Source organism: Rhododendron vialii, chromosome 3a (assembly GCF_030253575.1).
Source record: "Rhododendron vialii isolate Sample 1 chromosome 3a, ASM3025357v1".
Lineage (NCBI taxonomy): Eukaryota > Viridiplantae > Streptophyta > Magnoliopsida > Ericales > Ericaceae > Rhododendron > Rhododendron vialii.
Window position 1 is genome coordinate 33,581,180 of NC_080559.1, and position 16,069 is coordinate 33,597,248.

The following is a 16,069-nucleotide window of genomic DNA, read 5'->3' on the forward strand; positions in this document are numbered from 1 at the left end:
TGCACGCACAAAAAATGGATCTCAGATTAATTTCCAAGAACTTTTAAGTCGTTTTTCCTCGGGTCACTATTTCTACACATGGACAAAACCTGCGGCCAAACATAAGCACCAAAAGAGACAGACAGACTGAATTGACAATGCCTCGGACAAAAACTCATCTATTAGTAAGATACCCATTTGCATCTTGTCAATCTTCTTCCTCAGATGCCTCATTGAGCCACTGCATGAAAAATCCATGCGCAATTTTTATAAGGTACGCGTATATGGTGAGCAGAGCTCGATTGAGAACTTTTCTTTTTGAACCTATCCTATCGGTTGAAGGAAAAGAAAACCATTCTCCCACAACATTTCAGATGGGAGTAATACGATATTGTAGTCTGTAGTGAAAATGATAAGTATTTTAGGGAATACAAAGATCGAAAGGCTTACCTTGATGAATATTTCCGACTGCTTGAGAAAAACTTTATCAGATTCATCTGCCCCTTCTTTTTCAGCGGCCCAGTTAAGAATAGCTTCTTCTTGTAAAATTTCTATATCATACAGATGGTGCAAAACCTGTGGAGTATTGATGATCCCATAAGTGCAGGAAAAGCAGAAATAGATTACTGGTCGTTTGCTTTATAACCCAAAAAGAAAATGCATGATACGAAATATCATGTCATGTCGCTGGAATTCAAAAGAATGCATCTCACATACACGAAGAATTTACTCAAAATAATATATCCATCACAAAAGGTGTCCAACAACTCCAACTACTAATGCGGCAGACCTTTATTGTACCATAATGGCCTGTTTGTTTAGTAAATTCATCTTGAATGGCATTATGAGATCTTCGTCATACAATCTCCATCAAAGCCTCCTTAACACTTGCTTGAGTTTTCTGGAGTCAGTCAGGTGCAACTCTCTCTGAAGTGCTGATACATGAATTGACTATCACTGGATACATGGCATTGGAAACCGGAGATGGTGGTCGATATCTCAGGTGACAATTCTTTGATGCCAAAGAATAGGAAAAGGAGAGGAACATGGCTGGCATGGGGCAGGAGCTTAATTACAACGTTTACTGACTTCATAATTCGCAACAAGGAAAAGATTTAGGTTTCCCACTCCATTCTATCACTGAATTCTATTCTTTCTGTAACAAACAAACCCAAACCGCAATAACCCTTGTTTCTCAATGCTTTATTTGGGTATGGTATAGCAAGAGACGATTCAGTTTCATGTACAATGGAATGGGTAAACCTAAATCTTTGTGCGCGAACAGATAAACCTATATCGTGCTTTTGAAGAAGAAAACAGTGGTAATAAAATGCTGAAGTACATTTCCATGTAAATATATAGAAGGATGCATTAACATGTTACAATTTACAAGCTGATGCTTAAGAACACAAAAAAATTACACTGATGAGTGACGACAAACATACCTTTGCAAATAATGAAGAGAATTCTTTAGCAGATTCCAAGCACATTTCTTCAAATTTCAATATCACTTCAATCTGCAATTGTCCAATACGTGAATCGCAATTGTCCAATAAGTGAATCGCTACATGAAGTCACAGAATGCAATCTAATATTTAGGACCATCTTTTTGCTTTTGAACAGCAACAAAGAGAACTAAAAATTACTCCCACAGAAAGATACAATGGAAGATGAGAAGTCCACCAGAAAGCAAGAAAATGAAGAGGAAAACAAATATTACACAACTCCAATCTCAAGACAGGAAAAAAAAATTAGGGGCTCCCCTTCAAATAAGATGAGACTTGAGCTCAAAAAGAACTTCCAGAAGTAACAAACTCTGTCCAAAAAATTCTAAGTCTTCAACTTATCCTAAGACGTTCTCCATCCAAATCACACACAAAATAGCACGAGTCATACAAATAGTGTATAAATTCGCATTAAGGAAATGACTACGAAAGTCAAAAAGAGCCAAGGCCATCAACATATACAAACCTCCTCATCTAGGCTGGGCAAGTAAGACTTTAGCACTCTTTTCCACGTGCCAATTACACTTGTAGCATTTGCAAACAATTCACCTATTGGCAAGCATCAAACAAAGGATCAGATAAATAATAGTATAATACACACATGTAGTGAGATCAAGACACAAAATAGCATCATAGTCATTATACAAACAAGCGCACATTTACTTTGAAAAAAAAACCACCCTTCCTTCTACCAAAATGACCATCTAAAGCAGCACCCCACATGTAACGCACTGGTTCTGAAAGCAAGACCAGTTTTGAAACACCTGCCAGTTTTACAAATAAATTTGGCGGCAAGGAAACAATAGTGGATATAGAGAATTTGCGGACGATAAGCAATCAACAAATTAAGTGTTGGGCAAATCAGACCAAACTTTCTAATGTATCATTACGCTATCAGCACATAAACAACAAGAAGGAAGTGCTAAATAACAACAAATAAGAAAGACAGAAAAGAGAGGTACTATGAAATCTCAAAAACAACAGCAAAAGATAAAAGTGTAAATCTATCATTCGCAGAAAAGGTAGAAGTTGGATGAAGGTGACGGTAAGTAAAAAATTAGAAGAAAGGAGGAAAATGAAAAGAGGAAATGTACTGCAAGGACGGTTCAAAGCAGAGTTTCAACTTCCAAGTCTCTTAACCAAATGAAAACACAACAGATACAGAATCAAGCTTTGTTGAACACCAAGAGGAAAAAATGAGTGGACTGGTAACATGACAGAGAATCTGGGCAGCGGATCCCAGCCTCTCAAGAATCTCACAAGGCCACAATTGAAGTAGAACCACTACCCTCGCAGCAGAAAATGGTATAGAATCTCATGAAATAAGAAAATATTACAAGGCAAGTAGTCCGTGGATATATAATGTAATATGATGGCAGTTAGGGAGTTGCACTATACTAACTATTGGCACGCCAAAATTGTGGACCCTCCCCATCTTCGTATGAAATTGAAGCCCATGGGTCAACTCTGTTGCTTAGCTACTTGAAAAGATAATGCTGATGAAAAGTGAAGTGCCCGTAGAAAGGAAGTGTCTAAGACAGAGGTGAGCAAGAAACTATTGTTGGTAGGGGCTAACATTCCATACGGAAAGATCACATGATTTGTTCAAACAAAAGGAAGTAGAACGAAAAATGAAGACCTCAAACTACTTGGATTGAGGAACCAATACTAGACAATATGCTGTCTGGTACATAAGCAGCAGAACAGGTTAACATAGTACAATTAAGAAAGTTAAGAACATCTGGCTAAAGAAAAAGAATACACTTGCAGCTTAACTACTTGTAGCATGCAAAACATATCAAGGTGTTGAAACAAAACCCACTTGGAATTGACCTTACATAAACTTCAAACAAAGTTTACACTTTACAGGCAAGCACCTTTATATAGGGGGAAATTATACAAGAAAACAAAAAGCTGCGCTACATTCTAAGCAAGACACTTCAGCCCCCCATCAAGGGAGTAAACCATTACTTATTAGCTTTAATATCATAAGTTAAAACTCTCTCTGTCCCAAATTACTTGCCCTTTTTGGAAAACCATGCATTTTGCATGCGAAAAATATTGTATAAGCAGGAATTTTTTTCAAAAATTTACACCAAATTTAAATATCTCATTGAGAAGGAAAAAATGGTGTAAATCTTTTTCAAAAAGAATTCTCATAAACATGTTATTTTTTGCATGCAAAATGCACGATCCAAAAGAGGCAAGCAATTTGGGACAAAGGGAGTATCATAAACTGCACCATTTCTTGTTGAGTTACTAAACTGTTCAATAGATGGACAGAACATAAGAAAGCAGACGGCCTACATTCATGGATGCAATCATACAATCTTCAAGTCATGCTGTTCATAGGGCAAACTGTTTTCTATGATATAATGTTCATCAGATGACAATAATCTAGCTGATAAAATATATAGAACGTGAGACAAATGGAAATGTATGAAATACTTACTAATTGAACTATGGGGAGTTTCTATTGCCAATTTCATCATAGAATAGAATAATGCCCCAGCACAATCCACTGAAGTCTTATTGTATGACAACCTGATGCATAGGAACGACAACAAATGATATGGTACAATATCTCTGAACAACAATCCCTCAAAAAATACATACGAAGTATCACATCAGTAACTAAATAGAGACTAGTTAGGCAAAAAAACTGGGAAAGAGATTGAACCCATTAAACAGTTAGATCAAAGGCAAAGTTAATGACTTCAACTACCGAAGACGAGGTAGAAAAAATGTTTCTGATGGGTCCATCAAGAACATGAAAACAGATGTCGGCGACACTGAGAAGGAATGATTCAGTGCAAGTAGGAGTGCAAAGAGGAAGGAGAAAGAAGGACAAAGATATGATATCCGTGATTGGACAAATGACAGGCCTATAAGAAATATAGGAAGACAAAGGATTCTTGACACAGTGTCGTTGCATCAAAGGCCTTGTGAGCTTATTCGGGGCAGTGATAAGTGCTCCACAGGTAGCCCCACTTAGTTTCTGGGGATAGTCATCAGTCCTTACCACAGGTAGCCTCACTTAATTTCTGAGGATAGTCCTCAGTCCTTACCAACCACCTGTTTGCAGTCAACATGTAGAAGAACGAAAGAGAGAACTCTATCCTAGCTCCTGGAGGAAGGGGAGCAAAGAACACTGCTGTGAGCTAACTAGCAAACTACAAAACCTCTCCTCAACAAAGGCCCTAGGAGGAGCTGAAAAGAGGAGTCAAGAAGGAACAGAATACCTGCAAGTATGTTACATGGACCCTTCTAAATGCATAAGTACCCAGATTGAATGCTCGACACTTTCATATGTTCGGACAGGTGCAGTTGGACATCTACCCAACAAGCATATTTAGTTATTTCAGTTTACCAGGTATCTGATATAAGTATCTACAAAACCCCGTTTAGGTACAATATGTCCTAGAGTACCTTCAAAACAGCATTTTAGAGCAAAAAATATAACAAAAAATATAAAGATTGTGTGTCCGCGTGTCATTATATATGGGAATTAGACACTAAAGGCAAAAAACCTGCACCCAATACATGTACCCGAGTCCATGAAACATAGCTTGCAAAAAAGCTTCAACTTGGGAATCTCTGTGACGAAAATTGTCCGGCCACATACAGCACTCACAATTCATTGCAATATGGGTCCTTTGTGAAAGCCTATGGCACTCAGTGCATTGCACCAGACATAATGTCAAAGAGAAGAGTGTCCTTTAACCGAAAAGTCGTCACACAGATAGGTTCCTCACCGGCTGCACAAACATTTTTAAGAAGAAAGGCTTCCCTAACTCTCTCCCTCTCTTTCTCTCTCTCCCTCCCTGCCTCCTCCTCTGGAGTGTCTTTTGATGGTTGTTAACTTCATATCGTCTATTATATTCCTAAGAATCCTAACTCCCGAGGCATAGATCACGTTGTTGCCAGTCTAGAACAAAACCTTATCAAAAGGGAAGGTCACTCAGCCAATCATTCAGTCGCTGCACAACATGGCCTGACTGAGACATTACAAGGCAACCATCTAAGGAGTGAAAAATGACCCATCCTACTGTTTGACTATCCAATGCAAAAGAAGTGATGTCAACAGTGCCTGACCCAAATAATCAAGGGTAACATGGATCTATGTGTGAGGTATCTCCACTTGCAGCTTGTGGATTTTAAGAGAGAATGAAGAAAGTGAACCTAAAACAAAATAGGTTAGTATTTCGGCTTGCATGACAATTTTAATCTATAAATCGTGGATACCACAAAATATGTGTCTTCCAAGCGATCTACCCATATGTAGTTATACTGAATGCCAAACTTGGGTTGAAGTATAAACAAGATTGAATGGACAGTACCAGGCAGTCGTAAGACACAAGTGTGTCTCAGAGTCCCTAAGCAGCTAAGTTATATATAACCCACTTAGTCCAACACAAAATATGAACAACCTACCGCAGTGAGTTCACTTCTAAAATAACATGGTCCTCTTTAACATCTTCATGAACAGCCCTCAGAAAAGTTGCTTCAACCTACAAAGAAAAACAAAGATAAATGAAAGCTGAATACCAACAAGAGGAGTGTCAATCAACAACATCATAATGCCGTGTAAGAAAAAAAAAATCATAATGCAACAATACCTCCTTTTCAAAGAAGATATAGTCATCCCTGTCCTCAATATTATCTTCAGAATTAAAACTATTAGAGTCAGGCTGCAGCTCGCCTGAAGGCGGCAAAGTATTACCATCTTGGGCAGACATCTCCATTTCATCATTAGCAACTTCGATAATCTCAGCAAGTTTATCAGCAGGAATGGGCGCAACTGAATGCCTTAATTCTTCTTCAAAGTCTCCTTCACCAACTGACCAGAGGTAACCAACTCCACCAGCACCAACCTGATTAATTAATGGTTAAAATAAACAAATTTAAAGGTTCAAATTATCAACATAATTAATTGTAGAGGGACAAAATTGAGACTTTGATGAAACTAGCAGAACGATTTTTTTTTTTAATATACCCTATAAATAATAACACATCGGGTCAAGAGTCATAAGGCAAGATCTACCTGGATTTTCCCACTACTATCAAAGAGGAAAGATTGGACTTGAAAATATGCCCAATACAATCACAATTCAGAAAGCTCGTCTAAAGGGCAAGTTTCTAAGCAGAAAAATTGCAATGGACGAACTATATCAAGCCTTGCTTAAGCACATACATGCTAGACATCTTCGGTTGATCTAATGAATCCAGTCATTTTCTATTGGCACCAATCATATTGCCACTGCGAGCATAATACTCAATACATACAAATCAATTTTTAAATGCATAAGCCAGAGGATAAGAGGTTTGGAATCGAAGAACACCAAGGAAATCTAACCTCAGATATTGCCAACCGTTGCACCTCAGATAAATCAGATGTTAGTTTTGCTGATGTACTGTTAGTTGCTGCATATAACACAGCTTACAGTCAGAGTATATGACAACTGCAAAGCCTTACATCTCGTACAAATAAATAACCTGAGGACATGCATTGACATATACACATGAAGTTTTTATCAATACCACAGCCTCGTAGCCGTATAAGTTCTCGGCCTCTCGCTTTCCATTGCCCATATAGTTTTTTGTTAAAAGTAATAGAACTCCAATGCATACAAAGGATCTCTCATTTTCGCCCCATAAAAATAATACCAGTGCCACCTCATATTATGAAGATTCCCTGATGCTTTTATTTTTCAGTACAGACTGACTAAGAATATTTAGGTTCTTGTGATTATCTCCAGAAACTTCTGCAAGCATATACACTACTCAATGACGAATATTTAAGTGGGATGTGCTATCGATTATGGTTAAATATTGTCAAGGTTATGATTCATAAGCGCCCCGGCACCTCTATGTTAAATTCCAGGATCCACCATTGTTTGAGGTTTAGGATTATTATTGCCTCTCGGTATTTCTTCCTTATCCTTTATTTACTGTACTCTCACTTATCATGGATCATCAAGTGTCATGACCCACTGTAAAGGCCAATACGGCAATTTAGTTTCTTAAAGAGCTCATGTTGGCCAAGACAGATTATCTCATTACAACTTTATTTTATATCATGCTCCTGTCTTTAAAGAGAATGAGAAGTTAGATTTACACAAGAATCAATAAAAAGGATCCGAGTAGTCTTTTTTCGTAAGTATCCAGAACCGATAGAATAGAAGTTACATGGAAATTCTGCAATCCCACTGCTGTCATCAGCATATTCCAGCTCCTCGTCACTATCTTGCTTAGTTGGCTGTTGAAGTAATGATACCTTAGAGTATGAAGGCACAACAAATTGTTGTCCAATTCGCACCTGAAGAGCAAACGATCATGAGACACCTAATTAGCCTCAGTTGAACGGGAGAGTGTTTTTTAACTGACCATCTTTGATAAACCACAACAGCGAAAGTACTAAAAACAGTAGAAAGACATGAATTTCAGCTTTAATTTCAATATCCCAAGGCAAATACAAGATTGAGCAGGCACACAAGAAGTATCTGAGGAGAAGAATACACGACCAAGTTTACACTAAATAGGTTATGCAAGTTATGTAACTTGACAGAGGAAAAGTCCTAGTTCCTATCACTACGATACCTTGAGAGACCCAAAAGAGAAAACCAATACTCCATTAGCTATTGAGAAAGGGAATAAAGGTGCATCATAACATACCTTGAAAGACACAACTGCACCAGGTTCCAAAACTGCTCCAGACTTTATTATCACACCATCACATACTATTGCATGTCTTAATGTACAGCCATCTTCAATGGTGACATTGTGCCAAATATAAGAACCCTCTACCGAAACATTTGATCCAATCTTACACCCATCTCCAACAACGGAATTTGAAATTCTTGTGTTGTCCCCTATTGTAGTGCCATTTCCAATTACCGTAAATGGACTAATTTGGGCAGAACGTGATTGGATTATCCCTGAGGGAAAATTCAAAATGTAAGAATTCCTGTAATAAAGATTTTCCAGAACTCGCAGGGTTGGTCTCTCTATAAAGACTGGATGTTGTCCCACAACGGTGTATAGTGAACATTGTTGCTTAGATGCTACTTTGCTATAGTAAGCTATCAAACACTGAATCAGGGGATGAACTATTCACAACGTAACATCAGTATACTAACAAGCTCCAAATAATAGAGAAGACCTGCTGTTATCCAAAATCCACGACAGTGTGTTGTAAAACTCTATTCCGGTTCATAGAACACTTCGTGAGAACACAAGTTAATCAGAATCAGATAAAAGGGCCTATCAGTGCAATATTCCTCTTATCTGTGTGTGTGTGTGTGTGTGTGTGAGAGAGAGAGAGAGAGAGAGAGAGAGAGAGAGAGAGAGAATATGTGTTACACAAAAATCCCGCAATATTGTTTTCCAAGACATGGCACGCACAAACGGAATAGCAGCAAAATAAGAACATCTCCATGGATGAAGTTAAGGTTGAAAGTAAATTGCTTTTTGCGATCCTTACCTGATGCTCGGTACATGCCAAGTCTTTCAAGTTTAGTTGTGCTATTCCCAGTAAATTGGACATCTGGCACGAACGGGTACGTCCATCTTTGGATAATATCCTTGCTAATAGCGTCATAGCTTCGAAAGTTATCAATTCTAGCGGCATAACTTGAGTAAATTTCATGGGTGAAAATTTTATAACCCATTATCTGAAAGCAAAAGAATGATAGTTCATGGAGGAAACATAAGAGTATCCATAACAAATCTTACTTTAGTGCAATCATTAATGAAGGATCCAGTGTAATATTACTGAAAAGACTAAGGAAAACAATTGCACGTGGCAACAAGTTATATACGACCTTACACCCAAAGCAAGACAATGAATTTGAAAGACCCAAATGGATGAAGGGAGAAGGAGAAGGAGAAGGAGAAGAAGAAAGAAGGAAGAGAAGGGGTGGTGGGTGGGCATAGTTAATGCATCTACACAATCACTGAGTTACAAATAAAAATCTTTAATGTGCAAAAATGCGAAAAACCAATGCAATTAGGTATTAAAGAAGAATTAAGGCCCCGTTTGATAAACGGATTGGAGGTTGGGATTGGATTGGTAAGGTGATGGTAGTAGTAATACTTTGTTTGGTTTCCAAAATTGGTCCGGATTGGTAGTCCCATGGGATGAACAATCCGGCCAATAGGGGGTATTAGCAATACCCCTTGGGATTTGGTATTCGTAGTCCAATTCCAATCCCTTCTCATTACCAATCCCTACTCATTACCAATTTCTTCTATCAATCCAATTTCATCATCTAATCCCATCTCAAACAAACATGATATTAATAATCCCATCATCTAATCCCATCCTAAACAAGCATACTCAATATCAATCCCTTCTCATTACCAATTCCAATCCTAATCCCATCTCCTAACGAATCCCATCCATCTATCACTGTTATCAAACGGGGCCTAAAGATTTATCATCCAGCTTTGCACACATTCTTTCTTCAACAAAATAGTCCTATAGTTCCTCATCAGAGAATTTTAATCTCCCAAAACAAAAGAACCATATTGATACAATGAAATGATGACTTTGACATTGAACTTGTTGAAGAGTTATAATGGGGAGAAAAGCTTTGGAGTCAACGTTTCGACAAGAGCTATCACCACCAGTCCTAAGACTACACACATTTAGCTTGTCAACAAACGTGCCATTCACCCCATCAAACTGGGATATCATTGGTGCATGAAACATACAAATGTTTTCAGCCAAGGGACTTCTAAACACCACCACAATTTTGAATTAGCTCTGGCGATTGGTCTCAGCCCTACCACAACCCCCACCCCACCAAAACAGGGCAGCATTAGCACTACTCAAACACCATTCTTTTCTTTTATGTTCTTTATTTTTTTCTGATAGGAATGTAATATCATTTAAGGCGCCCCTTTTGTTGTTCACAAAAACAAAACCAAATTTTTCAAAGGTCCTTAGTATCTATAGGGATGTAAAAATTGCCAAAACACCAACAAAAGAGTTGAAAACAAATGGACAATCATTTCTAAGCCAAGAGGAAAGAGAGCAAAGTGCCACTCCTTTCAAATTAGGAATGGAGCACGCAATCCCTTCAGAAGATATTTAAAAAATCTGTTATTTAATTAGTAAATATCACATGCAATTTCATTATTCATGAATGCACCGCAATATAAGGTTTTTCCGTCTCGTAGTAGCACCCATACACAAGTTTATGGTAAATAGGGGGAGACTCCAAGCACAAAATATTAGCAGGGGCCTGAAAAAAGCTACCTATAACAAAAGGCTAATGAGAAATGAACAACAGCAACGAGAACTTTGTACAACGAAAATAGATTCAAAAGTTGAGTAATGAGTAATGACTGATAATTCATTCACAGAACCATAAATCAGAAGAGAGACTTTTCTTAGTAGAACATACACACATTCGGAAAAAGTTCTTGAAGCTACAGTACGGATGTTGATCTAAGGTAATCCACAATGCATTCTCCAATGGCTAATTAAAAGCTTAACAACATAATATTTTGCCATAACTTGCAGTGAGAGGAGCACAGCATTTAACAATTGGAAAATAAAGTCCAACAAAGAAAAAAAAAGCCACTACAGCCAAAACACCAAAGTATGACGCATGTCCACGAAATCACAGGTAGATAAAAATTTACCAAGACCCTATATGGTAATGCACACACCCACATTCTTATATGCCTTCACACAGAAACAGTATTCAAATGGCAGACATTAACACGACATAGTTTTTTAAGTTCATTCGTATCCATAGAGAGAGAGAGAGAGAGAGAGAGAGAGAGAGAGAGAGAGAGAGAGAGAGATGTTTCAGTGGTATCTAAATTTGTAAGACATAAAAGGTTCAAGACATACGTCATCAACAAGCAATCCCTTGACAAAATGTCGGCGCAGATGTTGATAGTCAAAATTGTCAGTAAAAAGACTCAACACCTCTGGAGAGCAGATGTCAATATAGCAATCCTGCAAAGAGCACATTCGATTATTAGGGAAGAAGTATCTCAATGCAATAGTGTACACTGTACAGGAAGAAATAGAATGACAGCCTGTTGGTAAATAACTACCGACTACGTAGCTAGTACAGTGGTAGAGCCAAAAATTCATATCTGGGAGTCATTCAAGGATCAGCTCAATTCATACCTGGTCAATAGGCCAGGTCCACTAATTAACCACCTTGTCATAAGATCAGCTCAATTCCATCAACACTTAATGCTACCTCTTCATGAATTATACAACATTTCACTAGGCCAGGTCCACTAATTGAACTAGAAAGTGCAAATTCTAAGATGCTGAAAGTTGCCAACATTTATGAAAAAAGCCATCATGTGAACTGCATGATATCTCTCCTTTACTAGAAGTACGTGTAACTTATCAACCAATAATGAGGGGAAGTCAGCGTATGAAAAAATAAAGCACACAATCAACAACATAAAACTATGTATTAAACTATTAATAACCAAAAGACACAAAACTTGAGGGAATTATTGAATCGAAAGACCTGCTTGTCGTTGTGAACAGAAACAGAGGATTTATCAGCAAGTAACATCTTGTCAAGAGATATTGTCCCTTTTAAATGGTCAGCCTTATCCTCATAATATAAAAGCTGTTTTGTTTCAGGATCAATGGCCATAAACAACTCATCAGTACCAAGCCGAGATTGGCGAGTAAGCGGTGAAGGCTTTGACTTCCTGATAACCATGGTCATTACAGCATTACTATCTTTTTTCTTTCTCTCCTTGTGTTCTTCAAGTGCATGCGTCAGAGACATGTTACTCAATGTATCTCCACTTATAAGAACGAAATCTCCATGTATCTTCAGAAGCAAACGAAGAAAAATGAGATTCTGATATTATAAATCAAGGTAGGAATGATGATGAAGAATCTAAACAGATCAAGAACATAGCCAATAGCAGCATCCATCCACAAAATCCAGTATACATAAGCTAAGCTTGCATGTTCAAAACTATTTTTTACCTATAAGCAACAGGAATTTTAACAGGACAAAGTTCAGAATATTTTAGGACACCTAGGTGCTCTAATAATCATAAGAGTAAAACTAAATTGGTTGGCTGTTTTTTTCTTTTTTACACTACATTCCAAAGAAAATGTCAATCAATTGGAGCAATATTCTCCTTTATCAAAGAGATTGTTCTCTTATCATGGACAAGGGCTGTATTATTGATAATAAAAGGTACCAAATGGGCGAAACATTACAGACAAGATGTAGACAAACCAAATACTGACTACTCTGGTACACAAGTTCCAAAAGAATTCTCACCTCCCGCAAAAAATAATTTCCCCCAAACATGTCAAATCAAGCAAAGGCTGTTCACCAACAATGACATCCTAAATGAAGAAATACCATACCTGAACCACTTCCTCCAGATTAGCCTAAAGCCCATCATCTCCACCACATAATCATGAAATACAGTGATCGTAAGCCTTTCTAATGTACAATTTGCAAGTAACTCTGGGCACACTACTCGTTTGTCTAGAGTACACACTCTCATTCACCACCAGTCAAGCATCTAATATTTGCGCTATCCCAAGGTCCTACTAGTTGAACAAAGCTCTCACACATGAAACAGGAAACTAAATCACGGTATCCTTAGCTACTTGAATTGACAATTGGATTTTGAAAAAACAAGTGGGGTGCTTCTCCTTCCAAATATATAACACCAGCCAGTCCATCTTTCAAAGAAAGATCCTAGTACTTTTAACAATCCCCCAAAAACTAATTTACAACTACATAAAAAGCCTAAGCCGCCAAAGCAGACGCCAAGAGACTACTTTAAATATTTAAAAGGGAGAAGAATATGCGAAAAAATACAAGAAGGGATCTTAACATACCACATGCTGCTCATAAATCAAACGCAGTGCGTCTCCAGCACTAACAGAGTTGTGAGATTCTATTGTCTTGATAGAAAAGTTTGGCTGATTGAACCACTTGGAATTAGTTAAGTAATCAATCACTTGCCCAGAATGAGCACAACAAAAGACAAAAACTTCTTCAACCCCAGCTGATTCAAGCCATGCTAAGGTGTAATCAATCATAGGGATGTTGGCCAACGGTAATAGTACCTTCAACAGAAAAATGGTATGTCATCACAGAATTGCCATTATAATTACCATAAGAATGAAATTAAACAATTCCATAAGAATGCACATAATAACACTTGACAATCTGATCAGCGTGATGTGTGTCCGTAGTTGCTAATTTCCAGAATGTGCCTAATAACACATCGAATCGATCCGATCGTTGTTGTGGGTGTTGTTGCTAATGTACCTTGATCACCAAATAACATGTCAGCGAAAACGCTTATAAGAAGAATCCATTCAGGTACTATTATTTCTCATTATAGATACAAGATGATCTCACGCCCCAATTGACTATAGCTGAATATCACCCCCCAAGGATGCGGTATAGCCATAGGAATGTCAGTTAGGAAAACCAGCCAAATTGGCCCCTTATCATTACTTGTACGAGCTATTAGATAGCTTGATATAACATTGTTGGGCCCACTTCCTAATGGCTTAAGCTTTTGGGACAACTAGCAACTTAACATGGTATTAGAGCTCTGGTTGAGCGATATCTTGGGTTCAAGTCCCTCTGTTTGCATTTGGTCCTCGTTTGCATTCTTTTTCTCCCCTTCGTATTCTGTTTTGCTCTATCTATAAAAATTTGCATCTCCACGTGTGAGACAGGGTTGCGCGTGAGGGAGGGTATTAGATAGCTTGATATACACTGTTGGCCCATTTCCTAACAGCTTTGGGACAACTGGCGACTTAACAAGAGCATTCAAATAGATACCGAAAACGATTGCCGCTATCTAACTTCAATAAGTTTCACAATCCAAGTGATGATACTTGTTTGAACATTCTGTGAACAACCAACTTGTACTAGTCTCAAATAAATTAAAACGAAGAAAATTCGCCATCAGAGCTCCACTGCGCCATCCAAAGATAAAATCATGACAGTAATTACCTCTTTGTTCAAAAATTGACTGCAAAAACATGATACATACGCATAGAGAATACACTATTAGCAATTACATGTAACCGTAGAGAGAGACATAGAGAGAGGAATACTTTGGGACGCTCGAGTGTGATGGGGCGGAACCTCTGAGCGAAGCTATCAGCCAATAGGATGGCTTGCAAAGGTACACGAGCCAATTCCTCTACTGTATCTTCCGAAACCCTAGTCGTTCCCTTCTTCACTCCCATTGCTGCTTCTCTCTCCTCTCTCTCTATGAAGCCAGGTGATGCGAATCGACCCACTTTTGAAGACGACTGATAATCCTGTTGCCGGACAAAGGTTTGGAGGAAGACGCGCTGGGGTTCTGTAGGCGGCCTTTTTTTTTTAATTAAGAATGGAAATTAAAACTCGCGTATTGAGGACGCAAGGTTTTTTAAGGTCCGTGAAATGCAACAACGTTTTTTATCTTCAGAGAATAAATTCTTTACATTGCAATACGTATCAAAATAGTGATCCCAATTAATAAAACAACGTGGCGAACATGTCAAAATAGTGGTTCAAAATAGTGGTCCCAATTAATAAAATAACGTAGCGACGTGACGCAATTCAATTGATTTGAAAGAAACAAATATTAACGCCAGCTATGTAAAAAATTTATTATTCTCTTCTCGTAAACCTAAGACTGCAAAAGGGTCCCACTATTTACAATTGCGAATTTATTGTACGTAGCCTGTTTTAAATAAACCACTTTCGAACGAAAATACCCTTCAAAAAATAGACAAAAATACCCTTAAAATTACTCCCTCCGTCCCACTTTGTTCTGCCTGTTTCCTTTTTTGGACATTCTAAAAAATTATATATATTTCACAATCTATAATATTTTATATATTCAATATGGATCTTGTTTGCTAGATCTCAATTTATTTTATTAAACAAAGTTTTTGAAATCATAAAAAACATTATAGATTGTGAGATATAGACAATTTTTTGAGATGTTCCAAAAAGGAAACAGGCGGAACAAAATGGGATGGAGGGAGTACTTAACACAATCCTCCCATCTTCCTCCCTCCTTCCTACCGGTTCCATCATAGCCACCCATGTTCCTCCATCTCACCCATCTTCCTTCGACGAAAGAAAAGGAAAACAATTTTGAACAAATTTACCCAAAAAATGGAAACGTTTTTGAACAAGTTTTTCCTCAAAAAAGGGAAACGATTTTGAACAAATTTTCCCAAAAAAATGCACTCAAATATTTGTAGAACTCTCGTTTTCTTCGCCATTAACAAGAGCAAAACACCTATTTGACCGTAGAATATTGTTGTTATTTGAAAATTTTTAGATCGAATAATATCAAACATTAATTTCAGAAAACAGCCACTAATTCGGTCATTACCTTCCGACAAGAATTCGGAAGTTAGAGTTCATCATGCATGCATGAAATGCATTTACGGGTATTGGATTGTGTTAAAACGCATTTTGTGAATGCGCGATGAACTCTAACTTTCGAATTCTATGAATAATTTCAGAAATTAACTTCCGATTTTTGTAGATATTTTCGGGACCGGATATCCGATTGGAAGTTCTAAAGAAAAAAATTAT

General features: G+C 37.7%; 1 protein-coding gene across 1 annotated transcript; it reads right to left on the reverse strand.

Annotated features, from left to right (window-relative positions):
* LOC131320191 (uncharacterized) lies at window positions 1–14,834 on the reverse strand. Its single transcript, XM_058350806.1, has 15 exons — window positions 14,584–14,834; window positions 13,345–13,575; window positions 11,993–12,307; window positions 11,350–11,457; window positions 8,968–9,157; window positions 8,160–8,422; window positions 7,674–7,803; window positions 6,841–6,908; window positions 6,104–6,358; window positions 5,919–5,995; window positions 3,937–4,028; window positions 1,951–2,033; window positions 1,425–1,496; window positions 430–555; window positions 1–220 (listed from the first exon to the last, which is right to left on the reverse strand). Exons 1-15 carry the CDS (start codon window positions 14,716–14,718, stop codon window positions 188–190), a joined length of 2,178 nt encoding a protein of 725 aa, XP_058206789.1. The 5' UTR covers window positions 14,719–14,834; the 3' UTR covers window positions 1–187.
* Window positions 14,835–16,069: the final 1,235 nt, after the last annotated feature.

Coding starts and splice junctions, on each gene's coding strand:
- LOC131320191 (XM_058350806.1), bottom strand. CDS start 14,718: ATGGGAGTGAAGAAGGGAACGACTAGGGTTTCGGAAGATACAGTAGAG. Junction 11,458..11,992: donor CTGTTCACAACGACAAGCAG/GTCTTTCGATTC, acceptor TGCTCTTTGCAG/GATTGCTATATTGACATCTG. Junction 5,996..6,103: donor ATATCTTCTTTGAAAAGGAG/GTATTGTTGCAT, acceptor TTTTCTTTGTAG/GTTGAAGCAACTTTTCTGAG.